We start from the raw sequence: 27,701 nt of genomic DNA, 5'->3' as shown, positions 1-27,701 counted from the left end.
TCAGTAGCTGTCCTTGGGCCATGGACGGTTACGTTGCCAGTTCCTGTCATTGTGGTTCTGCTCTGAGTCACGCTCCAGGAGTCGGTCCTGAGAGTCATGTCCATTCGTGCTGTTCAGTCCACTGTTGTGGTGCCGATGGGGCTGATACAGGTCTGGGTAGGTATCGGCGTACTCATCCTCCAAGTGGCGGGAACTCCTCTGCGAAGAGGCTGTCCAAGTCTTGTGGGAAGTCTCACTAGCCTCATCAGATTGCATCAAACTGTCACGTTCCAAGGGTGAGTGCTCACTAGCTCGATCTGTAAGAAGCTGCTGGTTCTATGTAAGAGGGCAAAAAATACTTTTAGTAACCAACCTAAAGAAGAAACAAATTGTTGTAGAATAGCATAAGCCAATACAGAGGTTAGATTTTATAAAATATTTTCATTTATTGAAATTTACAAACTCTTCAACCCCTTGGAAAAATCCCCACACATAAATGTAATAATTATAACATTTTGCAGACAAAAATACCTTTTCAGGACCCATTATAAACACTTTATAAAGTGTTTATAAAGAGGAAACTTCAATGTAAACATGTATATGAAGGTGCAAAAAAGTATAATATACACTATGTGGACAACCCTACCGAACACCTTTGGGAAGAACTGGAATGGAGAGTGCGAGCCAGGCCATCTTGTCCAGCATCAGTGCCTGACCTCACAAATGCTCTACATGATGAATCTTCCACAGAAACACTCTAAAATCTTGTGGAAAAGTGGAAGCTATTATAGCTGCAAAGGACGGACCAACTTCATATTAATGTCTACGTATTTAGAATGCAATGTCATCAAAGTGAATACATGACCTATGGCCCTTATAATAAAAATACTGTGCCATGAAATTATGACAGTGGAGTCATTGCATAATCTACATAACCTGTGTGTGACAAGAGTCTACCTGTAATCCTGGAATGGCAGTGGGTGGTGTCATGAGGTTCTGGCCAGCATGTGGGTGCAGTGGATGGTGTGTGGCTCTCCAGTAAACCTCCATGTACTCTGCAAGGTGTTCACAAGCATCCTCCAGCTGATTCTCATCCAGTATCACATCAAACATTTCCTAAAGACACAAAGATCGATCGCATGGAGAGAGCCTCTCATACATCACGCACAAGGGTAATGACCACAATCTATGACAAGGGGACAAAACTGTAATACAGAGATCAATATGTGCCGCCATATATCAATATGACATTATGTTTTATTGAGGAAATACTAGCCATGCAGTTAGGTTCCCCTAAACATCAATGTCTAGGAACTGTCACTTGAATGTATGACAGGCAGATTCAGCTCATCATTAATGTAAAGTTATATTGGAAGAAAACTAACTGATGAGAGCTTTAAGTATTACAGAAACGGTAACTAACCTCATGTTAATGTGTGGTGACAGGTCCTCTTCAACAGAGCTGTCACCACACATTAACAGGAGTTTACTTGCCTTTTAACACCCTTTGTCATACAAGGCTCCAGCCTACCTGGTGTGAAGCTGAATAAACTGGGCATATTGTATCATTGATCTAAATTTTCTCAAATTACCTGTATTCTGCCCCAGTTAAAAAATGAAAGCAATAACTGATTTTATAAAAAAAAATGCAATGAGTATAGTCATTAATACTTCATTATTGGTGATGAAAGCTGTTTATTCTCATATTGAGGAAAGATTAGGAATCTACCCCCTAAACGGAGAGGAAAGATGCTGTCTTTCCACACTTTACATAATGAAGGTCTAACCCCAGCGAGGTTCTTTTAGCTTAATTTGGAATGTCTAGTGTTTTCTCATGTACCTCTTGGTATAAGCTGTTACAGGGCTCTTACCGGAGGACACTGTATCAGTTTGTCAGCAGCCAGCATCTGGACATTAAGGTGTTTCACTTGAGATTTTCCCCTGGATTTTATTAGCCTCTGTAGCACCTGGAAAAATACCCAGATATCATTAGTGACATTGTCACTACATACTCTACACTTAAATCAGACACACACATCAGTGGATACACCCAACACAGGGGTTAAATCTGCTCTGGTATCTTCAACCATGTATGGTGAAAGCTCCCATCAGAAATGATCAGTATTATCTTGGGGTCTGAAACCCCTACCTGTCAGTCTATCACATTAATTCTCCAAGATGCACTCTATGTTAGACAAAAAGACCACTGCTTAGACAATAAGATTCCACGATTTATTCATTGTAGTTTCTAATTTCAGAGAGCAAAGTGACAAAAGAAAAAAAATACAGGTTAATGGTGCACAATTTTTGATTCCTAGGAGATTTTTTCTACGGACATTGCTGGAAATTGGAATTTGCTAAATAAAATTAGGTTTAAAACATATAAGATCAAATAAGCTGTTCAAGGGTAAAAAGGGCTCCCCAAGTTAGCCGATTTGCAACATCAACTTAACCGATAAAGACTTGGTGGGTAGCATAGACAACATTGCCTTGATAGCTCACCTTGGGAGAGGAAACTTTGACATACACAATGATGGGGGCCAAGGAGGTTTTGGAAAGCTGAGCAGGGTGATTGATTGTGTCGGCATCCAAAATAACCAGCTGAAGAGTCTTTGCCAACTCAAAGATTCTCTCTATCTCACTTTGTACCTCAGCTGAAACACATGAAAAAAAATCTAATTTCTCTATGTACAATGAAAATCAGTAAGCTCCAAACTTGCACCCAGTGCCTGTAAGGTCTACAGAACATTTGTTTGTTGAGAAACACTTGGGGCCTTAAAGTTACACAGATGAGGTGAAAGGAAATTCTTACTATATAAAGTATGTTTGTATATTTGTGGGGTAGTGAAATGTAAATGTTGTGTGAAGGGAATCTCTGGGGTAACATTGATGTGTCACCCTCTTAGACAGCAATCTATTTGATTTTCCAATGCCCTGGAGCAATCTTCCAATCTTTGGTTCTAAGCAGATTGTAGACTCACCAATGTTTGAGCGGGTGGAACGCTCAATGATGGCTCTCTTGCCTGGGTTGTTAAGTAATGAGCGCTTCGCAAGTGATAAATCAGCTGTTACCCGAGTGATGGAGATCCTGGAAATCAATGGACACCACAACATTGTTATATCTAAAGGGACATGCTCAGGGTCACAATAGAACACCAGAAAACGACTGTTTGAACTTTATTAACATGACTGTTGTCAAAACATAGGTATGTAGCACCTATCGATGTATAATTGTATAATTGGCAAAATTGGTTTTGAAATGTACTAAAAACAGATACCTTTCAAAACACAAGCAATATCTATTGCTTTAAGTCCAAATGTATAAGTCTCTTTTGAACAAAATATTTAATTGGTTTTATTGTCTAACTACCTGTTGAATATTTGTTTCCCCTATTCTGTTCAACATGATACAAACTTTTATTGTGATAGGAGCTGTAGTCAACAGCACTTACAATGCATTTGTCCCCTAATACAGTTTTCTTTTTTTTTTAAAAAAAAGGGATTACTACATACCAGAGAAGGTATTGCAAATACTATATTTGCTCAATTATAAGATGACCCAGGAGAAAAAGAAAAAGCCTAAATATAAGACTACCCTATAGGAAACAGGTTTTACTAGTAAATATTAATTCACATGTAAACTAATTTTTCATATTTAATAAAAACTGATTGGAGGAAATTTTTATTAAATTTCCCTTTATTTGCTCCTCTGCCCCAGTTCTGCACATCTGCCCCACATATACAGGGCTCTCTCCACCTAATGTATCGGTTTTCTCTTAGTTTGTCAATTCTCGTCTTGTCAAACGCTTGCGGGATGCGCTGCCGGCACTTCCGCCGAGGCTTCTATGGTGGAGCACCGGAAGGTCATGTGATGCCGGCACTCCGCCATTGAAGCCCCGGCTAGGGTGCTCCATTAGATCTTCTCTGAAAGCTGATTTGTGTGGTTTTGTTTTGTTTTTCTTATTACTGGTAATAAAGTAGGAAAAACACTTACTGTTGATTGCAGCCAGGGAAGTCACAAAAGAAGGCTGTTTTAGAAAGGAGAATGCCTAAAGTTCCTAAAGATGGATTTCTAGGCATTTAGCATGCAGGTTTAATAAGTTTACTGTTATGCTATGTGTTATTTTAGATGCCACATGCTAGGGAGACAAGTACAGTTTATATGGCATTTCAACTCCCTAATTTCATATGGATTATCACGGGTCAATTCCAGCACACTTCTCCAAGAATGGTTGAGATGACTCCATTCATGTCCCCACATTGTCAGCAATTCTTACAAAAGCTACATGGATTGATCACTCATAATAATGAAGACTGAAGTAAGGCAGCTGAAAAGCCCAACTGACATGACAATTCTTAGGTTAGTGAATAGACCCTATCACAGAATTAATACTATTTGATAAAAATGAGCAAATGTTGCTTTGCATTTTAATTAGAATTCGGGGAATAGAATACAATTAACAGTCAATATTAAATACTGCAAGGCAAACACTTTTCAAGGGATTCATGCATGTATTGCAGATTATGTCATTACTAAACCTGATCCATTATAATTAGCATTTGTGTTTGCTCTACTACCGAGAAGCATTAATTCGTGGAAGAAGCATCTTGTGATCTGACTTTCCTGCCCTAGAGACCACAATGCATAAAAGAGGTCTGTTATGTTATACATGAATGATGCTTTGGAAGCCAAAGGTAGGCAGGTGGTACCAAAAACTTTAGGCATCTACATAATGATCAGGGGAGGCATGACACCTGGCTGTAGGACTTCATCTCACATGGATACAAAGAAGCCCAGTGTTTACCCTTGTCACTTCTAAAAGTATATAAACCATATATTCTTGCAGTAGGAGTAGGAACAGTTACCTGGTTCTTAAACGGGCATCTAAACATCCTTACTTTAACACATCTTTTGGGGTTTTGTCAGGAGAGTTCACACAAGAGTTGTGGTTTCAGCTCCATCACATACCTATTCATTGTGAAATGCTAAAACTAGAAAAAAGTCTCCAGTGTCAAGGGTTTAGCTGGCCTGTATGATATATAAATCAATGGGTGATGAGACTTTGGTGAACATTCAATGATTTAACTATGCATTATTTTGGGTCAGCCAAGCTCTTGGGGGTGAACCTTCTTAATGTCAATGAGATGAAATAGCAATTCTTCTGCTGGCCTTTAATATAGTATAGCATAGTAGGTTGAAAAAAGGCTTCAGTCCATCACGTTCAACCTTTCACACATACCTAGTTCTAAAGTTGGTCTAAAAGAAGGCAAAAACCCTACTTGGGACAATTACCAATTATGCCACAACAGGGAAATTCCTTCTTGATTCCATAGCGGCAATCAGATTACTCCCTGGATCAACTTTCTAATATGACTGTCCTTTTAGCAGTTGTAGCTCTGTATGTTATGCTGAAGCAGAAAAGCATCCAGACCTTTCTTAAAAATATCCACAGTTAGATGATACAACATCCATGGGCAGAGAGTTCCATATTCTTATTGCTCTTACTATAAAGAACCCTTTCCTATGCTGATGCTGAAATCTCCTTTCCTCATGTCTCAACTGATGCCCCCGTGTCTTTTGTAGAGACCTCTTAGAGAGCTGTTTATACTGACATTGTATGTATTTGTACAATGTGATCAGATCCCCTCTTAGACATCTCTTTTCAAGTGAAAACAAGTTCCGTTTTTCTAGTCTTTCTTCATAACTAAAATTATCCATTCCCCTAATTAACTTTGTAGCCCGCCTCTGCACTTTCTCCAGCTCTATAGCATCCTTCTTTAAAACTTTCATGATGCACCGTGATTGGTTGATACCACAGGTCACCTGTTAGCTCTCCCTTTAGTTAATAGACCCCTTTGTTTGAGAAACAAACTGTACACAGGCAGTACAATCTACAAACCTCAATGTCTTGGTTGTTTTATTTAAAATTATCTTACTTTTTTCTACCCACAAGCATCTCACCTGCCATCAAATCTGTGCTTCAAGAAGTCAAACAGTGCTTTCTGCATCATGTCTGTCACCTGATGTTAAGACACATGAAAAAAAAACAGAAAAAGAGGACAGGAAATATAGACTTTTTGAGAAAGACAAAATCCCTTAAGGATAGCATTCTGGAAATGAAACAGCAGTCAGAAATGTAGTAATTCAACCCAGCAAGCAGAAGTCCCCTTACTGGATAAAAAATGTTGAGAAGGCACTGGATGTATTTATGGGGGCCGCATTGAAGTTTGATATTAGTTAAGACCATATCGAACTTTGTGTGGTTTTTGGATAACTGTCAGGGTTTTGATAGAATTAATTCTCATGCTGCAGACTACATCTGCCATTTGGCTTGGGAAAGGCTCGAACATTTGGAACAGTCTGGAACATTTCTTTTGCTTCAATATGTTAAGATATAATGTACTTATAATAAAACAATTTTGGGAACAACTTTTGTTGCGAACAGGCTACTCATAGACCAGTGTAACTGCTTCATTGTCTGAGTTACACATCAGAATATATCGTTGCTGGTTAGAGTGACCATATAAAAATTCTAACCCAAAATACCATACATTGTAGATTGATTGTAGACTGCTGCTTTGTCCAACAGACACACTAGGCCAGGCATGTCCAAACTTTTTTCGAAGAGTGCCAGATTTGATGAAGTGAACATGTGCGAGGGCCCACCATTTTGCCTGACATTCTTTGAACCATTAAAATTAAATGCAAATTAACTATTTTATGCAAAGTTTATTGAAAACGGCATACTTTTCATTTTGTGACTTGGATGACAAATCTAAACAGGTGTTAAATCACTCTGCCTTAAATATCAAAAAAACAGATATATATTTGGGCAACTTATCTGTGGGGCCTTATCAGTCCGGAACGTGGGCCGGAATTGGCCCTCGGGCCGGACTTTGGACATGTCTGTACTAGGCGAATACCCTAAGCAACTGGACCCATACCCCACATACTTTGGAGGGTGTCCTGAGGACCTGCCTGAGATGTACACTACAACGAGGGACCAAGTCTTTGCAAACTTTATTAAATCCTTTTTGTTCTGGTCTTAAAGTTTTCCAAACATGGTTAGGATCTGAGGTGGCAATTTTAGCCATGATTACTTTCCCATTGGCTAAGATGTAGTTACAGGATCTGACTCAGCACACGTGTCTAATATCCAATTGCTTATTGAACTTTTTGAGAACCCAGGGCTGAGTAAGTGCTGTATGATGGATAGACTTCAATTAGATAATTAAAGGAGGTCTGAAACAATTCTAGTATCATGATCAAGAAAGCTCAATGCATATCCACTAAGAATAACCACAATGCCACCTACAAGGGTCCTTGACTGGTCCAGCTGTGAGCCAGCGCAAGCAGTGTTAGTGTTAAAGAGGACAGTGGCCAAGGATTAACATTTCAACTAAAGCATACAAAAGGTAAATGTAAAAAAATATCCAAAATAGTCAAATGTATTCTTCAAACATACAAAGCTGTGATATACCAACTTAGCATAACACTAATAGATAATTAAGTGCAGTCACATAAAGATATAAACTTAAAAAAAACAGTCAGCTGATCTGCTCATACCAATTTACTTGTGTGGGTAGCTGGCTGCTCATGTGGATCCAGCTAAGAAGAACCATAAGTCTGTAGGGGAGCGGCACTGATAAGAGAGCCTCCAATGTCTTGAGTGCCTAATTTTCTATCTGGTTTTGTTATCTAGCTTCCTGATTTTTTTAACTGTTTTCTTTATTGAAGCCCCAAGGTTTAGTGGCTTCATTATTGGGGAAAAAACAAATAAAGTGAACGGTGCCAGTTGTGCAAAATAAATACCGGTAGTCATGTGATAAAACCTTTATGCAAACCGCACACCGAGCATAAAAGGCTGGGGCTAGTGTACATAAAAATAAAAAGTGCATGGACTGGTCAGAGTGCTCAGTGCGCTTACCGACAGTGATCAGCATAAAAGGTGGTGTGCTAACCTCACACTCCCAATCGAACCCAAACACACACCCTGGCTAGACTAAAGGGCTCTAAGGGAACATCGGGGCTCCATGCTATCCCAGCCTTAGGCCAGAGAACCAAGCTTTTCCTCTTTCACAGGTACTCACTTGATCTTAAAGGCAGAGAAGAAAAACTGATGGGATATAATATAGTAGCCTGCTTGAAATCTTAATTTTCCTCATACCAGTAAATTTAATTAGCGATATTGTAGTTTCATCATTAAAGAGAGAGTTGGTAGGATAGATGTGGTTTGAACTCCCTAAAGCATTTATAGAGTTGTCCCTGGCTAATTTCTCCTGAAGGATAGCTGATCTGCCTTGTATAATGCATACTGTACTTCTAAAAGAGATGACGTTATATAGCTCTCACTGATTTGAATATGCTTTATACAGGGCCACCAAGCTATTCTTGGAATTAAAGCTCCATAGGATTGTCCCTTTATAAAAAGTAAACACAATTGTGCATCTTATGGGGACAAGAGAAAAAAAAGCAGAAGCCTTTTTAACTTAACATTCTACATATTACAATACACCCCCAGATTATTGCAGTAAAGCTGTTCAGGCTTATCTTTAAACAATAAATAAATGATAAATAAAATGGAATGGTGTCTTAGTTACAGTCAGCAGTGTATTATGGCCTAGGCCATCTTGGACTAGGGTGGGGGGGATCTGAGTGGGCCTTCCGCCATGAACCTGGAGCAGATCCCCCACTTGGGCGACGAGGCTCTTTAGTGCACCGTTGTTGAGTTGGTCAGTTGGGGAGGTCAGAGATCTCCCCTGTAACCTAGTTATTTATACTGTGGAGATCTGTGGCTGGCCTCATTGCCAACATCCTTCTGAAATGGAGCACTGTGTCTTGACAACATATCCAACACTTGTCAGAAAGGACGGAAGTAGCAAAGGTAATTCCTGAGGGTATTACCCTGGGTCAGGCCTAGACAATACCCAACCTACATACATCACAGGTTACAGCAGCTGACAAAAAACAAAAGGTGTATCTATCAAAGATTACAAACCCATGTCAACCCATGAGTGTACCTCATATCCTTTCAGGGAAGGGCCAACCAGGACCACAGGTCTCATAGAAGGAACCACATCGTAAGGTGCCACGTTCTCTGTCTGCAACAAAAATACTTTAGCAAAAAGAATAAACCACCAAAAAAGGGGAATAGGATTTACAGGTCAGGCAAGATGCCATTATATGCTTCCTGGAGAGAGCTGTGAGAAAATTTACAAACAAAGCATTACTTTTTTTCTAGCCGTGGTTTCATTCTGCACCAATGATACTTAGAATGTTATATGATATGAAATGGTTAATTGCACTTATTAAGAGGCCCGGGCTGGTCGTTGGGTTCTCAGTGGGCCTACATCCAAGTCAACATTGTCTCTGATCTACTTTTATTGCGTAATGCTTGTGGTTTATCTGCGTGACAGGGTCGATTTTACTGCTCCAGTCTGGCACAGAGTAGTAACCCCTTCACTATCGTGGTCTTTATGTTTACTCTACTTGTGAAGATTATTAATATGAAGTATGCTCAGCATTAATGGTCACATTTATGTGTCACCCATAAAAATGTTCAGTGGAACTCATAATGTTTTTCAAATGAAATAATCAAATACTATATGCTAGCTTGCCAATGGTGCAATACAATGAGTGTGCAAGTGGTATATTTATCACATATGGACAAACCTCATTATCTTTATAGCACACAATCCCCTGAGGTAATAGCCCTACTCGGTCAGCACTGGTAAGGGCACGGGATAATAGCTCAGCTAAGTAATATAGCAGTATACTCTTCAGACTGGATGCCAGTGCAATTAACACAATACAATATTCCGTCTGCCATTTTATTTACTCAGCCTCCCAAGGGTTATACCAGGCAGATACTATGTATTGTCTGTTTATCTTTTCAGCACCACAAGTATATCATGACAATAAACTATAACAAAAGGTTATATGGCTATGGTTATATGTGAAGGTAAGAGCTCTCGCCCCCCGGGATTGATATGAAAATGATCCCATTTGAGTAGTTTTTTTTTTATATTGCTAGAAGTATGAAAGTAATAACAGAGCGATAGTAACACAAAGTGTAAATGCATAAAACGTTTAAGTGAGCTCTACAGTGTGCTAAGCAAATACACTCTAGAGAGGGATCACTTAGATAGTGAGGAGGGGGTATATAGTGAAGAGGGAGGGGGTATATAGTGAGGAGGGAGGGAGGGGGGGAGATAGTGATGAGGGGTATAATATCCCTTTTAATGCTTAGGTATCTAATTAGCATGTTGTCTGATGCGTGGCAAGTTTCCAGACACAATAACATGTTATGAAGTAACTGTGCCAATAAGGGCGCTAAACCCAAGGAGCGCAAATATTTACGCTGTGGGGGGAACAAAAAAAAAAAAAAAAGCTTTAGAGCGTAGTACTAAGCCTTGGATATCAAGTGCTAACACCTAGACTTAGCCAAGGCTTAGTACTACGCTCCGAACATGCATATAGTGAGGAGGGAGGGGGGTAGATAGTGAGGAGGGAGGGTAGATAGTGAGGAGGGAGGGGGCTATATAGTGAGGAGGGAGGGGCTATATAGTGAGGAGGGGGGTAGATAGTGAGAAGGGAGAGAGAGGGGGTAGATAGTGAGAAGGGGTAGAAAAGGGGGAAAGGTAGATAGTGAGAATGAGTGAGAGAATGAATGAATGTGTGGATGAATTGTCTGAATGAGGGAGATATTTAATGAGGTGGTGAGAATGCATTAATGAATGTGTAAATTTGTGTGAATGAGAGAGAATAAATGATTGTGTGAATTAATTATGTGAATGAAAGTGTGAATTAGTGAGTGACTGTTAAAGTGTTTGTGTGTATGATAGATGTAAAATTGATTTGCCGAAAGGCAAAGATGGCACAAGTAGGATGTTTGAGCCTTGGGGACCAAGATGACACAGGCAGGGTGTTTATGCGACAAAGATAGCACAGGCCGGGCTGTTTAGGGACGAAGTTGACTCATGCTGGGCTGTTTGGGGACAAAGATGGTAAATCCTATGTGTGTAATCTGGGTGCTGGTCAGGTTCTATGTGGGCAGTGTGTACGCCAGAGCTGGCTTTGCTTTGTGCAACCTGTGATCTATGCCTGTAGTTTTATCTCGTGCTATGTTTCCATACATTATTATTGTGTACCTGCAAATACGGGATTTGTATGTCTGATTCTATGCCTCCATGTGAACAATAATAACAATTTATATATATATATATCATTGCTAACAGCAATCACACTCCTATCATGCTAAGTCAGCTAGTACATGCTGGAATCTGGTTATGCCTGGGCATGATAGGAGTATGATTGCTGTTAAAAATCATATATATATATATATATATATATATATATATATATATATATATATATATATATTAATATTGTTATTGAATTTTTTGTCCTATTTTGCTGTGTTACTTACTTTAAATAAAAGTGTGAGATTTTTTTTATGGTGGGGGTCATATTTGGTTTTGGACAGGTAAATGCTGGATTTTCAGTTTCAGTCCAGAATTTTCGTTTCGGTGCATCCCTAAGCCAGACAATGAAGTGGTAGGCCTACACCACATCAATGTTTGGGTTAGTAATGCTGTACCACCTTCAATGTTTGCACCAGTATATAACCATAGAAGCTATGCAGTTTTAAAGTGTTGGGGGGGTGCCACATACTCTAGGTACGCCCCTGATTATGTGTGTGTTTCACCTCCACTGGCCAACAGTCTACCATGATTGAGTTGTTCTCTGATACCAACATCCAAAATATTTACAATTGGTTTGGACTAAAAAGGTATGCACATTATTATCACACCAATGGGCTTTTAAAAAACTCAGTCTTTTAGGAGCAGATACCTTTCCTGGCAGTCATTTAACTTAAAGCAGCAAAATTCACCACGAAATAGCTCCCTGATGGGAGGCACCATGTTGACTAAACCTGAACCTGAACCAGGGAGGACTTCTGAAACAAAAGCTAGTTATTAGCGTTCCCATGCCACACGCTGCTAATTCCAGTTTGCCTCATAAAGGAAAAAAGCCCCTTGTATTCGGTTGTGCTTTTCTCTTAATAGTGCGGTTTGCTGCTTTATTTCCTTAACAATTAGACTTGCAGGGGCATGGAGAACATATTTATGTGTTTGATAAAAGTTATGACAGATCTGCTTTCATTCACACTTGGGTGGTTACATGCAATGCTTCACCATGGCATTCTTACTTTTAACAAGAACACCTACCTGTTTTTGCTTCTGTTTAGCTTTAGAGAAAAAGAAACAGATTTTAAGATCATAGCATAAACATATGATTGATTAGGTTAGCTGACATTTACAGTACATTATTGTTGATAGCTGGACACTGGCTGTAGAAGGTGCGGAGTATCTACTGGAGCTTCACTCAGAGGATGGATTCATCACCTCCATCAGTACTATGAATATATTGAACATAATCATACTGACCTGGATTTGCTGAATTTTGTTTTTTGTACAATAGAATCATCATTTCTTTAGTTGCTGCAAAAGGCACTGCTGTGAAGCGTCCCAATTCATTACTCAGCCAAGAATGTGTGTATATTGGGAAGCTGTCCCTGGATTGCGCTAATGGTTTTGGCCTACCTGCAGTTACTGTTACTGCAGTTCTGCATATGGAACGCAAAGGACGTTTCATAAAAACCCAATCAGGCCTTGTAGTGAGAACTTTTATCATGACTGGATCCATTTCCTGCAGCCCAGGAAAAGACTGACAACACCCCACTAAATGTTAAGCCATGTCTATACGTAGACCAAACAACAAAACTGGGACCCACGACAATGATCATTCGGGATGCATAGGGCAAGTGGCCAAGCTGTGACCATACATGCAGTTGTTATTTACTCCGGGCACTGTCCTAGGTGTAACCCAAGGCAGCACCCCAGCGGCTACCACTTTAGCCTCACTGTGGAACATTGGGACAGGACATCATATGCCTGCGTTCTGTGTCTTAAAGGTACATGGCACCTTTTAATGGACCCTATGGAGGTTGTACCCCCTTCACACAGACTTCCTTGAAACAAGGTGGCTGTGGAGAACAGAGATCTCTCCTGTCACTGCATACATGGCCTTTGCCGCAGACATAATTTTCTTTAAAGCTATCAATATTTTCCTTTTGGCGCGTGTAAATAATGAAGCTCTAAGAAATGACACTGTGTTTGGCATGTAGGCAATGACTGTACAGGATAATTATTTATATACATTACGCAGATCAATTTATTTAGCAATAGCAGAAGGAATCGGGGACTCTGTGACTATTCTGTTTATTAACATATATGTAAATTTCTGCAAGTATTGATGTTTAAAGTTTCATTTTTAATGCTGAAATGAAAGATTTTGTAGCAACAAAATATAATTTTTTTGCATAACAAAGCATAAACACAAAACAATGTCCTTTGATACAGTTTATATCCTGAAAAGCATGAATGTAATCTTACCCCTAGTACTGATAAAATGGGGCAAAGTAAAATAGCCAGCAAATATGGCTGATAAAAGAACACATATCAGCGCGCATGCTGACCGGCATTGACCCATACACAAACACGCTTACAGCCGCCTTGGCTCTCCAGCTGTTTTTAGTGCACAATGTAATTAATGAGATGACACACTTACAATACATATGTGCACCGTGCAAACTGCATAGCTCCATAGCTAGCGAACTCGTGAAATGTGTTTTTGTCAGCAAACACGGAAAAGAGGTAATGAACACAGAGAAACCATCAGCTTATAGGAACAGGCTAATCACCAAAATTGTATTTTTAATTTGTATTCAAAGTATCCATGGCCTGGGCTGGATTTTACTGCATGTAAATTGGTGCATGTATTCTTTAGTTAATGGAGTTTAGGGCCAAACTGGGTATGATAAGGCAACCCTGGCACTTTAAGGCAGACAGTCAGATATAAGTGGCAGCACGGTATATTTTTATGCTCACTCAAAATAGGGTCGGGCTTATCCAGCCAGTGGGCACACACTGAAGGACTCGATCTGCCGCTGGAAGGCCAGAGGCCTTCTCACTTCTGTCAATAACTGTGTGATGCCTGTACCAGGTTCCTCTTCTTATCAGATATCACTGCTCTAATTTCTGTCTCTCATGTATATATATATATATATATATATATATATATATATATATATATATACATACATACATACATATATACACACACACACACACACACACGATTCAAGGCAAGTCTTTGGAATACCCTACCCTGGGGTTATCGGGTAGCATGCTTTATAGACACACTCTGTCAGTCTGTACTTTTGTCCAATATTATTATTAATTTACATATCCTTGGCTGTTCCACATCACACATTTGCCTTTTCAACTCTTGTGTAATGTACTACCACCTCCTTCTCAATTCTAAGATCGTTTGAGCAAGGTCCTCCTTACTTTTTGTTTTTGTAAGCCATAATATTGGGTGCTGTTATAACCTTGTCAGAGTTATGACCATACCTGAGAACTTGTGGGCTCCGACTACCCGGATCCTACCCTTGTGGGACATGGCCAGGACTGCCCACTGATGTCAGTGGGCATTCACTCTCACCTTGCAGGAAACACCCCCATTGTCAAGACCATGCGACCCGGAGAATTCGGGTGCTGACCCAGGTATGGTTATGACAATGGGGAGTAAGAGGTACAAAATGAACATTAAATAGACATAATACTGTTATAGAAAGGCCCTTAGTTATAATTAGAATTATGAATTATTTCACTCTACATGTCTACCAACTTGGATGCATAAAAACTGTTTTTTTACACACAACGTGAATATGTTCAATCTTTATATCTAACTTTTATGGATTCTGAGGCTTTGGTGTCTTCCCTGATATATCATGTACTTTAAGGCCATGCACTATTTAGCACCCCATCTTTGACTTTTAATTAAGACAGGCAATGATATTTATAATGTTTTGGGAACACCAACTGCCCTTTTGTTGCTTGTAAATGCTAACACCAAGGTAACTTGGAATCTTCAAGTTTCGGTTATAACTTATTTTATCCTTATTTATTATAACTAATTTATTTCTCAGTATAACATTACTATTTGTAATAAAGATGACTATGTGTCATGCCATGGTTTATCCACTAAAGAAAGGGTTTGCAAGAGAGTTGTGTTTTAGCTTCACTATACGTTATGAAGAGCCAAACGTCAATGAGCTTCTGCGGCAGGTAGAGCTTGGCTGGCCAAGTATAATGTAAAGTTAATCAGCATAATTTCTTCCTTACACATGACCAGCTAACTTCTTCTTGCTGGAGGAACTTACCAATGTTGGCCCTTCATAATAAATATTATGTTAAAACCACAACTCTCTTGTCAATTGAGTGGTGTTGTATATAAGAACATAGCGAAGGTTTATAGTTAAAATCACATCTCTCTTACCATTCCTAAATCCTCCAACCCGTAACAAAACATATGTAATCAGTATGCAATAACTCCTTCCAGGATCTTATATTTCTTATCTTAAATATGTGGGATCAACTGTCACTATCACCTCTTAAAGATCATCTACTGGGATTATTATTCTGAGTTTTTGCACCGGCCGTGCATTGTGAGTTTACCAGGTTTGCTACAACATCTCAGAAAGGTTAGTCATTGTTCCTTGAAGAAATTAATTGTCATAAAAAGTCATTAGTTAAAAATAAAAAAATAATAATACCGAAAAGGTAATCTGGGTTGCTTGCTATACATAGTAGTGCTGCACTGATTAGGTTCTAAATTGTAGAATTATCACATCTTACTCATATTTTTTTTAAGAAAACACAACAAATACTATAACTTGTGATGTTTGCAAAAAAAAACAATATGGGTTTTGATAACAATTACCCATCTGCTATGGATACGCATTAAACATTTTCTGCCTACAGAGGTATATATTGTAGGTCATTTTTAGTCAAGCCTCCATTGGTTAAAATGAACATAGTTACAAGAGCTGCAGGTTGAATTTTGCAATGGCCAAAATGAATTATTGTTGCATAAATATTCAGCTGTGTAAGTCAGTACTTGGCAGGGGAAGTTTATGCAGCAAATGACTGCAGCGAACCATTTAGCGTAAGTCAGCACTAACTACTATATAAGCATATATTTTACAATTAAAATTTAAGATTGTGAAAATCCTTAGCATAACCATATATTTTACGTGGATAGCTAATTATCTAAATTGCTGCTGCTTCCTGCACGTTGTATCTAATATATACCTTAGAATATGATATTTCCTTGAATACAATTGTGTGACTGGTTATGTCCCTTAATTTACATTCAATTGGTCATTTGTTTAAAATCCCTAGGAACAGAGTGCTTCTGGTGCTTGAGCTGCAGTGGACTGACTCCTGTTATAAATTTTGATTCACCTGAGTTAAAATGAATATCAGTTCTAATATCAGTGCCTCTCGCAAATATACTTCTGCAGTATAAATATATGCAGGACCTAAATGCTAGGTACTCAAAGTACAACAGTGACTATGAACATGAACGATAACTAGGAGGACTTTGGAATTTGGTGGCCCACGTTCAACAATGGAGAAAACATTAAGTCATACCCTCTGCCTCCTATGGCAGTCTGGGACAATCAGCTCAAAGTTGTGATTGAAGAAAGATATAGGGTTTTGAAACTCTAAGCACAGAAAAAAAACACCACCTTTAAGATAAGCAATGGATTTTTATAACATACAAATTAGATAGGTGCTTCTCACCTTACCATCCTCTGAGCACAACCTCAAAAAACTTTGTGGAGCCCTAAGCAGCTGCTTCATTTGTTTATGGTTGTGCCACCACTGGCTGAGATGCATGAGTAAGCTTTGGCCATATCTGAATGGATACAAAACAGTGAGTCTCATTCTTACTTACCCATAGATGGGGGAGGTGAACGCCGATTTCCTGAGACCATGTCTCCCAAACCAGAGGTGTTGCCACCCATCCTCCTGCATGAACACATTGTTAAATATTTACAGGGAAACAAGCTTGTGTAGTAGGTTCACCAATGTGAAATGGTATACAACATGGCCTAAGAGCTGATTGTTAACGTCAACAATACACAATACACGGTTGGCAACATAAAATGGTTGCACTGATTCACTGTAAACATGTGCAGCCACTTACTGGCATAAGTAAAAGAAGCAATGTCAATTATGATTACACCTCAATGGTTCTTTGAATGGTACCCTAGTTCCAATAGGATATCAAATTTTGAAGTAGCGGTCATGCAATCTATCCTGCTAACCACAGCATAGGGGCAGGGGGTGTGATGTTCAAGAAGAAGAAGGTAATAAGTGCATCTGCTCCTTATACAGGGAAACATCGGCTATCTCAACATGATAAAAGTACTTTATATTTCCAGCGATCTTTTACCTTGCCTTCTGCTCTTGTTTGAGTCGAATGGCCTCTAGCCTCTGGGGGCTTGGGATAAAGGTGATATCCCCCCCCTCTTTTACTAGCCGCCCGATCCACCAGTCATTGTTGTATTTCTGGAAAATACATGTGTTGAGAGAAAACACTAATATCACTTTTTTTCACTTTGCTATTCTAATTGGGCTAAATCTAATGTATCCTTCAAGTCCATAAATAACAGACATCCCTCCGCAACAGTGTAACTCCTCCATTAAGATATACGATTCCAAACTGGACCTACCTTCTTCTATTGCTGTCTGACCATAACAATAGGAATTGCATTGACAGACATTTAAATATGTGTGTACAATCTTCTGAAGCTGCAGAGCTTGGGATATCAAGAATATATATATATTTTGTATTTTAGTTCAAAGACAGTATTTTTTTTCTCAAAACTTTACTAATTGTATATTGATATAATGTCCATTAATGAGGTTAGTGCATGCAAACCTCGGAGATTAGCAGAGGAGAGCTGGAACCTTCTGACCTGGGGCAGGTAAACAGGGAAAAGAAAAAATGTCGGTGCGCTAAGCTAGTCTCAGGCTCAAATAATACAAATGTATAATATAAGGCCTACCAAACAGTGTGAGCATGCTGCAAATACAGTGTGTTGGCTGTACAATGAATACAAAAAACAAAATACTGTCTGCGCTTCTCACCCTAATAAAGTTGGCAACAAATATATAAACATAATATAAATGAGAGGTTTTGGTTATATGAATTGGCCAAAGCATAATTAAGCTCACCCGCACGTCAAGGCACACTCTCAATAGGGTGAGAACCTACTCTCACCTCCTACATAGTGGGCACACAAAGCAGTTTATACTGCTACCAAAACCTGGGGCAGGTAAAGCCAAGTGGCCCCATCATCCATCTTACCCCGGTGGTAACTCACTCACTGCGCACTGGCACAGGTCTGACAGGCACTTTGTGAACAATCCTGGACAGGCCCAAAGGGCAATTAAAAACAGCAATGGTATGTGGAAAAAGTGCTCGATCATAATCTATGTTCCCTAATCATGGTTGTACACTATCATCTCCCCACAACGCGTTTTGCTTCCTTAGTGTCACATACAAGTAGTAGGAGACACCGTAGTCAGGTAGGACTCCAGGACAGAATGAGTTCAGACAAGCCGATGTCAGGATTCCGGAGAGCAGGATAAACAATAAACGAGCCGAGGTCAGGATTCAGGAGATCAAGGTAGTCAGGCAAGCCAAGGTCAAAACACGGGAAACAGGAATGTAAAACGCTATCTGAGCACTAGCCCAAGCATAGACAAACATCAGAAGGCAAGGTATAGCAGGTCTAAGGAGCCTAAACAGAGCACCGCAGAGGAAGTTCAAATCTCCCATCAAAATGGTCATGACGTTTAGGGCTGCAACTAACGATTATTTTCATAATCGATTAGTTGGCCGATTATTTTTTCGATTAATCGATTAAAAAAATGAATGTACATTTTTCATTTATTTAAAATAATTTAATAAACAAATGATGTTAAATACAAACGCAGAATAAAAAAAAAAAACTGATAAAATGCATTTCTTGTCTTTATTTCCCAACCAGCCCCCCAATTTATGCACATTTGAGCACAGGCTTGCCACGCTGCCTCCCAGACATGCCACTCCACGCTGCCTCCCACATATGCCACTCCACGCTGCCTCCCACATATGCCACTCCACGCTGCCTCCCACATATACCACTCCACGCTGCCTCCCACATATACCACTCCATGCTGCCTCCCACATATACCGCTCCACCCTGCCTCCCACATATGCCACGCTGCCTCCCACATATTCCACTCCACGCTGCCTCCCACATGCACATTTGAGCCCAGGCTTGCCACGCTGCCTCCCAGACATGCCACGCTGCCTCCCACATATACCACGCTGCCTCCCACATATACCACGCTGCCTCCCACATATGCCACGCTGCCTCCCACATATGCCACTCCACTCTACCCCCACATATGCCACTGTGCCTGATACGCCTTATACCCCCTGATACACCACTCCATCCTCCCCAGACATGCCACACTGCCTCCCAGACATGCCACGCTGCCCTCCCCACATATGCCTTATATATCGTATATGCCTTATACCCCCAGATATGTCACTCCATCCTCCCCAGATATGCCTTATACCCCCAGATATCTCATAGTCCCCTCAGAGTCACAGACCTGTTCACAGCACACTGACACCATACTTTTATAAATAAGTACTGGGTTAATCTTCACTGCCCCAGGATTTAGATTCCCCTTAGTCTGCCCCCCCTTTACCTCTAACTGCGCCTTAAGTTAACTTTATTAAATTAACCCTCAGTCCTCATCATTAAATTAACACTAAACACCCCATTAACCATAGCTACCCCTAAATTAACTCTAAATACCCCATCAAACACAACTACCCTAAATTAACCCTAAACACCCCATTAACCACAGCATCCCCTAAATTAACCCTAAAGACCCCCATCAACCACAACAGCCCCTAAATTAACCCTAAACACCCCATTAACCACAACTGCCTCAAATTAACCCCAAACACCCCATTAACCACAGCTGCTCCTATATTAACCCCAAACACCCCATTAACCATAACTGCCCCTAAATTAACCCTAAACACCCCATTAACCATAGCTGCCCCTAAATTAACCCTAAACACCCCATTAACCATAGCTGCCCCTAAATTAACCCTAAACACCCCATTAACCATAGCTGCCCCTAAACACCCCATTAACCATAGCTGCCCCTAAACACCTCATTAACCATAACTTCCCCTAAATTAACCCTAAACACCCCATTAACCATAACTGCCCCTAAATTAAACCCCACCTCCCCTAACTTTCAGGAGCCCAAATATTAATTTTATACTTACAGTTAGATGAGTGTCACAGCCATGTGGTTCTGGCCTTCTGGGAGAAGGAAGGGGGCGGGGCCAGTTGTCACAGTGATTACAGGGAGGGACTGGTAAATAGGAGCTGCTGCTGTGAGTCAGACTAAACGGATTATATAATGAGGGGTATTTTTCAGAGCGTTTGCTCTGAAAAAACCCTCATTTTATAATCGATAAAAATAGATTCAACTAATCGATAATGAAATTCGTTGGCAACGATTTTCATTATCGATTATTATCGATTTTATCGATTAGTTGTTGCAGCCCTAATGACGTTACTTCCGGTGTCTAGGGATCGCGGCCATCTTGAGTGTGGCGTAATCTGCCTTCATAAAGACCTGCAGTGCCAAAGCGGAATGCCGTGTGGCTGCAGGTGTGCCTCTCCTGCACGCGTCTCCCTCTCCTTCGTGGCGGCTGCTGCGGAGGTGGCCGTGCAGTGGAGGGGGGTCTCACTCTCCTTCGTGGTGGCTGCTGCAGCGGCGTGGGAACCGGCAACAGGTGAGTAACACTTAGAACCTTTATGAAGTGTTGTTGTTGTGCAAATCTGTCTCTGTTTTTAAATCCTATGCCCTCCTGTATACCTGTAAGTGGTGACATCACCTCTAGAATAAAGAGAACCCACTACAGAAATTATCGCTCTCACAGGTGGTTTTGTTGTACCCCAACTATTCTGTTAATAAGCCCTTTTGACTAGGAGTAGGAGCTCCTTCAAGTTTCACACATACCCGTTCATCACTAAGTTGTCAATAAATTTCTTCTAGATAATATTGGACATAATAACTAATCCTCCACCTTTATCAGCTGGCTTAATTACTATTCGTTCATCCTTACTTAGATCTTCTACTTAATACTTTTCTTTCAAGTCATATTTTAATCTCTTAATATTATCCACATCTTTCGTTACCATTTTCTCAAAGACCTCCAAAAGGCCTGACCTTTATGTCATTGGATAGAATGTGGAAGATTTTTAAAAAAATGTGTCTTTATTATTTGGTTACTATTGTTTTGTTTGATGTTATTAGTAACCTATCTTCATCGGTTCCCATAAAGTACCTTTTTAGAGTGGCTTTCCTCAAAATCTTATTGATATCTATATATATATATATATATATATATATATATATATATATATATATATGTATTACATTTATTTAGGGTCTGTGTGGGGGTATATTATAAAGCTTTACTAAGAACTTGTTTCTGTAGCTCATCCAATATGATGCCTGAGATATTAAAGATACCAGCTAAATCTATTTTTTGTCTATCCTTCCTCTTTTTTATTACAGATCTCTGCTGTTTTCCCCTGAACTTCAGATTGTTTTGTCCTCTCTTTCTCCTCGCTTTCCCTTTTCTTTCTCTAATATTCTGTAATCCTTCCATCTCCATCTGGGCATTGTAGTCCTGGCCTAAAAACGATGGCAAGAAAGAGCACTCTTCTTCTACCATACTGCTCCAATAGGAGATTTATATCTATCCATCTTTTGTTTCCACTGGTTACTTTTTCTGTCTGTTTTAAATCTTGCCCCTTAGTTAACCTCCACCTTTTCATTCCTAACCCCATTTCTTTGAGATGTTATATTGTCTGAAATCCCCCTATTATATATTCTCTCCACCTAATGCAATATGTAAATATGTTGGCTGTACCAAAAGAAAATGTAATGTATGTATATATATATATATATATATATATATAAGAAACGTTTAACTCATAAAACATGATAACAATCCTAAGGGACTAACCTTTATGGCTATTTCCAGATATTAAAACAAATGGAGGGGAGGAAATACCCTAAAAGAATTAATAGAACTAGAAATTAAATTGTTATATGAATTAAAAACAAGAGGTTAAATGCTCAGTTTGAATTATGATTTTTTTTATAATATATTAGGATTTAAAAACGGAGACAGATCATCAGAGGAACGACACTTGATAAAGCTTCTAAGGAACCAAAAAGTTTTTGGGAGATAATAGTGTACAACAACGGTTTGGGACTCTGAACATCGACAATGATGGAGGACGTTTTGCGCATACCGGTGCTGTTTTTTTATGTAAGATACTTCATACTTTTTATAATATACTACATATTTTTTTTTTTTTTTTACCGATATCTTCTGTTATTCTGCCAGGTGGTGAAAAATATTACCTTTCAAGCATACACTTTGGGCCCTTTGGGTGTTCCCTGAGATGGATATATTGAGAAATATCTGCTCAAAAATGTTTATTATGTTGGGTGTGGGTTAGCGCACAATTTCACTTGTTTTTTGGTTTAGACATTGGTGATAGTAGTGAGACACCGAAAGATTTGGAGCAGCTTTCCAAAAAAACACTAGAGGTGCAGTTTACTATTTTCTTTTTGTTATTTTAAAGATTTCAAAATTATCACATTATATTCCCATAGAGATGTTAAAAAACTTCATCCACAAGAAATCCAGAAGAAAACATGAGAATAATGTTAGCCAGACCAATGGTCTATGTTGTCTGGAATGATTATTAACAAAGATCACCTCACAGTCAAGGCCTGGGTGAATCTATTGTCCCTTTTGTGGTCAGGCTTCACCAATGCCTTAATGGTAAAGAAAATGCTTCCGTTTGACTTGTTTTCAGGAGATCGCTGGCACTTTTGTAATTAAAATGATTATATTGAATAATCAAACCAATTATATGTAGATTACCTAAGTACTCAATGTCAAAGCAGTTCCACTCTTTCTTTGAAATCCCATCTTAACTGTATAACTAATAATTCATATTTTGACACTGCAAAAGGGATTATATAAAGCATGGAGGTCACAGAGTTCGTCTTTCTCTCTCACCTCTTTGATATGTAGAAAATCTTTGGCTTCAAAGTTAATAGCAGCTCCCTGAACCGGACACTCCTCATCCAATGCTCCACAGTAACTGACATTAGTCCGCACAGCAAATGCTACCGGCTTGAGCTATGGGAAAAGTTTTAAAAATTAATTAATTGTTAGTAGAACTTAAAGACAGAGATTTTTCGACAATTTTATGTGGATACTGGGATTAATCAGTCAGTGCATTTGACTATGTGAATAATTCTCTCCCAGGAGGGAATTCTGCAGAGACTGAGAACGTAGCATAGATTTATACATGCCACTGGCCCACTGGAAGGACAGCTAATGTGAACTACTCTAAACAGTACAAGAGGTTGAATGGACATTCGATTGATCGTATCAATGTTCCAATGTTAAGATGCATTCATGTTTTTCAGGTTCTTTCAATTGTATGTTAGAATGGATGATCTAACCAGTAGGTCTGTCACCGTAGGGAAGAAATACAAACCCATTTAAAATTCCCTGAATTCCCATTTAAGTTTAATATGATATCTATTATAGTGTGCGCTACTGGGTTTTGGGCTAGGATGTGCCAACTGCCACTATATTGCTGGTCATATAAAATATATTTGAAGTGCCCTTTTGTTATTAGGTTCGCAATAGCTCTATAAATGAATCACATACATACATACTTTATGTCAGGACCAGGGCGAGCAGGTCGTGTAGGAGTCCATGTGCAGGGGATACGGGGAACTCTGTCTGTACCCCTTTATGCATGGTGACACTGATATAGGTACAGACAGAGTAGCAGGACTGGATAGGACGAGAGACAGGAGCTGAGGCAGGTACAGGCTCGGGAGCTGAGGCAGGTGCAGGCTCGGGAGTTGAGGCAGAGAGACGGGAGCTGAGGCAGGTGCAGGCTCGGGAGTTGAGGCAGAGAGACGGGAGCTGAGGCAGGTGCAGGCTCGGGAGCTGAGGCAGAGAGACGGGAGCCGAGGCAGGTACCGGCTCGGGTGCAGGTACAGGTACAGGCTCGGGTGCAGGTACAGGTACAGGCTCGGGTGCGGGCCCACTGGCAGGTAAGCCCACAGGCACAGGCTCGGGTGCGGGCCCACTGGCAGGTAAGCCCACAGGCACAGGTACAGGCTCGGGTGCGGGCCCACTGGCAGGTAAGCCCACAGGCAGGTTCAGGCACAGGTACAGGCTCGGGTGCGGGCCCACTGGCAGGTAAGCCCACAGGCAGGTTCAGGCACAGGTAACGGTGAGGCCCACTGGCAGGGCGGACGGGAACGGAGGCCCACTGGCAGGGCGGACGGGAACGGAGGCCCACTGGCAGGGCGGACGGGAACGGAGTACCACCAGGCCAGGCACGTGTACAGGTTCATGCACGGGTACGGACTTACGCTCGGGTACTGGATCATGCACGAGTACCGGCTCAGGCACGGGTACAGGCTCAGGCACGGGTTCAGGCACGGGCACGGGTTCAGGCACGGGCACGGGTTCAGGCACGGGTAACGGCTCAGAGCAAAGGCAGTCCTACAACTTCAATGCCAAGGCCCTGACTGATGGGCAGGGCAGGTCTTATAAAGGCAGGCTTCACTCAGTTCATGAGGCGCAGCTGTACCTGATAATCAGGTTCAGCTCACTCCAGAGGGAGGAGGGTGGCCACTAGTGGTAACTGAAGTATTAGCCTGAAGTATAATTCAGCCATGGTTCAGGCAGCAGAGAATGGATCCTGACAGTACCCCCCCCCTCAAGGAGCGGCCTCCGGGCGTTCCTAGGATAGTGGTGTGGCAGTAGCCGATGGTGCTGAAAGCTCTTCTCGCACGTAGAGCGTTTTCGAAAACGTGCAGGTCACCCCGACGTACGACAGTCCCATTAGACGCCACCACACACTCTGATGACATGGCCTTAGGTGCGCTGGTCTGGGAGGTATGGACCTTGGCCGCTGGATGCGCAGATGCAATGGTTCCGGGAAGCGCTTGTCTTGTCCGCCTTCTGCATTCGCCAGGGGTTAGGAATTCCCCCTGTACACAGAGTCCCTCTACCTGGCGTTGGATAATACCAGGACTGGACTGGGTGGAGGCTATAACGTAGGAGGGTGTACCAGACCTCTGATCGCGCAGCAGTTGCTCGTAGCGGTTCAGGTCTTTCCTGTGCACGATTGTCCCGTTGGATGCCAGGACGTTACCGGGGGCCCCAAGGGAGTGTCTGGCGGTCTGGGGTTCTTTGTTATGGTTCGTAGGAGTGATGGGAGTGGTAGTACCAACCGCACAAACACCCGTGGTATGTTGGAGCTCGGGTGTGTATGCCATGTCATCCCCTGAATGAGCATCGTCCATGTCAGACCAGTCAGGGTCGTCAGACATGGTCTGGGGTTCCTCTGACATGGCTTCAGAAGGTGTAGGTTCACCTGGTGCCGTGACATGAGAAACCTCTGGTTCACCGGGCTGCGGAAGAGGCAGGGTGTGCTCCAGCTGTGACGGGTTGCTGGTGTCATATACAGGTTCCTGGGCACGGGGTTGATCAGTGTGGGTTGCAGGTGGCTTAGCAGGTTTCCACTGACAATATGTTATCCTATGACCGGTCTCACCGCAATAATAACACAAGTTGTCCTCTCGACGTTTTTGTTTCTCTTCTTTGGTGAGAGGCTCGCGCTTACAGCTCTTCTGTGGGGCTGTCTTGCCCTTGGTCTTGGTCATAGGCTTTTGTTTAGTGCGATCGCTTTCCATCACAGACCTCACAGATTTGCACAGCTGCAGTACACACTCCGCCAGTACCTCCAGAACTGCAGTCATCCCCGCGGACTCCTTTGTATGGCCTTGGCATTCTGTCAGGACCAGGGCGAGCAGGTCGTGTAGGAGTCCACGTGCAGGGGATACGGGGAACTCTGTCTGTACCCCTTTATGCATGGTGACACTGATATAGGTACAGACAGAGTAGCAGGACTGGATAGGACGAGAGACAGGAGCTGAGGCAGGTACAGGCTCGGGAGCTGAGGCAGAGAGACGGGAGCTGAGGCAGGTGCAGGCTCGGGAGTTGAGGCAGAGAGACGGGAGCTGAGGCAGGTGCAGGCTCGGGAGTTGAAGCAGAGAGACGGGAGCTGAGGCAGGTGCAGGCTCGGGAGCTGAGGCAGAGAGACGGGAGCCGAGGCAGGTACCGGCTCGGGTGCAGGTACAGGTACAGGTACAGGCTCGGGTGCAGGTACAGGCTCGGGTGCGGGCCCACTGGCAGGTAAGCCCACAGGCACAGGTACAGGCTCGGGTGCGGGCCCACTGGCAGGTAAGCCCACAGGCACAGGTACAGGCTCGGGTGCGGGCCCACTGGCAGGTAAGCCCACAGGCAGGTTCAGGCACAGGTACAGGCTCGGGTGCGGGCCCACTGGCAGGTAAGCCCACAGGCACAGGTACAGGCTCGGGTGCGGGCCCACTGGCAGGTAAGCCCACAGGCACAGGTACAGGCTCGGGTGCGGGCCCACTGGCAGGTAAGCCCACAGGCAGGTTCAGGCACAGGTACAGGCTCGGGTGCGGGCCCACTGGCAGGTAAGCCCACAGGCAGGTTCAGGCACAGGTACAGGCTCGGGTGCGGGCCCACTGGCAGGTAAGCCCACAGGCAGGTTCAGGCACAGGTAACGGTGAGGCCCACTGGCAGGGCGGACGGGAACGGAGGCCCACTGGCAGGGCGGACGGGAACGGAGGCCCACTGGCAGGGCGGACGGGAACGGAGTACCACCAGGCCAGGCACGTGTACAGGTTCATGCACAGGTACGGACTTACGCTCGGGTACTGGATCATGCACGAGTACCGGCTCAGGCACGGGTACAGGAACGGGCACGGGTTCAGGCACGGGTTCAGGCACGGGTTCAGGCACGGGTTCAGGCACGGGTTCAGGCACGGGTTCAGGCACGGGCAACGGCTCAGAGCAAAGGCAGTCCTACAACTTCAATGCCAAGGCCCTGACTGATGGGCAGGGCAGGTCTTATAAAGGCAGGCTTCACTCAGTTCATGAGGCGCAGCTGTACCTGATAATCAGGTTCAGCTCACTCCAGAGGGAGGAGGGTGGCCACTAGTGGTAACTGAAGTATTAGCCTGAAGTATAATTCAGCCATGGTTCAGGCAGCAGAGAATGGATCCTGACACTTTATAAGGTTTACTTGCACGGATTTGGATGTTTGGTTTAGTGGCATTCTTTGTTTTAATATCTACTGTCCTTGTCAGGATAGTATTATTCCAAAGTGCAGATTATGTCATTTTCAGCTCTGGAGAGTAGTTTAAGTAAATTGTTGTAACCAAAAATATTCACAGATATCCATACATTTAAGCATGTTGCCCAGTAAAATTCAGCATTTATTAGAATACATCAAACCAGGTATCAATATAGAAATCTATACATCTAAACATATATCACATTATCCAGCAGAATAACACTTAGTCTAGTAGTGAATGAATACCCAGGATTTAGCGAATAGACTGCAATATGGAAAAACTTCATATTAAGTTACCCTGGCTCTCTCGAGCTGTTCCTGGGCCTGCCTCTCCACCTCGCGGCGGGCAGTCTCCCGATCCTCCTCCAGGGACACGTCTGAGTCTAACGATGGACGGCTCGTGTAGGAATCAGCTGAACCCTGTAAAAT

General features: G+C 42.0%; 1 protein-coding gene across 1 annotated transcript; it reads right to left on the bottom strand.

The window, feature by feature from the left end:
* On the bottom strand, positions 1–27,701 carry LOC149279020 (voltage-dependent L-type calcium channel subunit beta-3-like). Its single transcript, XM_089501474.1, has 12 exons — positions 27,570–27,701; positions 23,090–23,212; positions 17,327–17,466; positions 16,850–16,920; positions 12,211–12,230; positions 9,001–9,081; positions 5,942–6,000; positions 2,961–3,067; positions 2,482–2,633; positions 1,851–1,946; positions 937–1,095; positions 1–315 (listed from the first exon to the last, which is right to left on the bottom strand). The coding sequence occupies exons 4-12, from the start codon at positions 16,917–16,919 to the stop codon at positions 1–3; spliced, it is 1,059 nt and encodes a 352-aa protein (XP_089357600.1). The 5' UTR covers position 16,920; positions 17,327–17,466; positions 23,090–23,212; positions 27,570–27,701.

The sequence above is a fragment of the Sceloporus occidentalis genome, unplaced genomic scaffold, assembly GCF_023333645.1.
Source record: "Sceloporus occidentalis isolate IW3139 unplaced genomic scaffold, rSceOcc1.0.p SCAF_175, whole genome shotgun sequence".
Classification (NCBI taxonomy): Eukaryota; Metazoa; Chordata; class Lepidosauria; order Squamata; family Phrynosomatidae; genus Sceloporus; species Sceloporus occidentalis.
The sequence above is the reverse complement of the archived record's forward strand: the minus strand, read 5'-3'. Positions and strand labels throughout refer to the sequence as shown.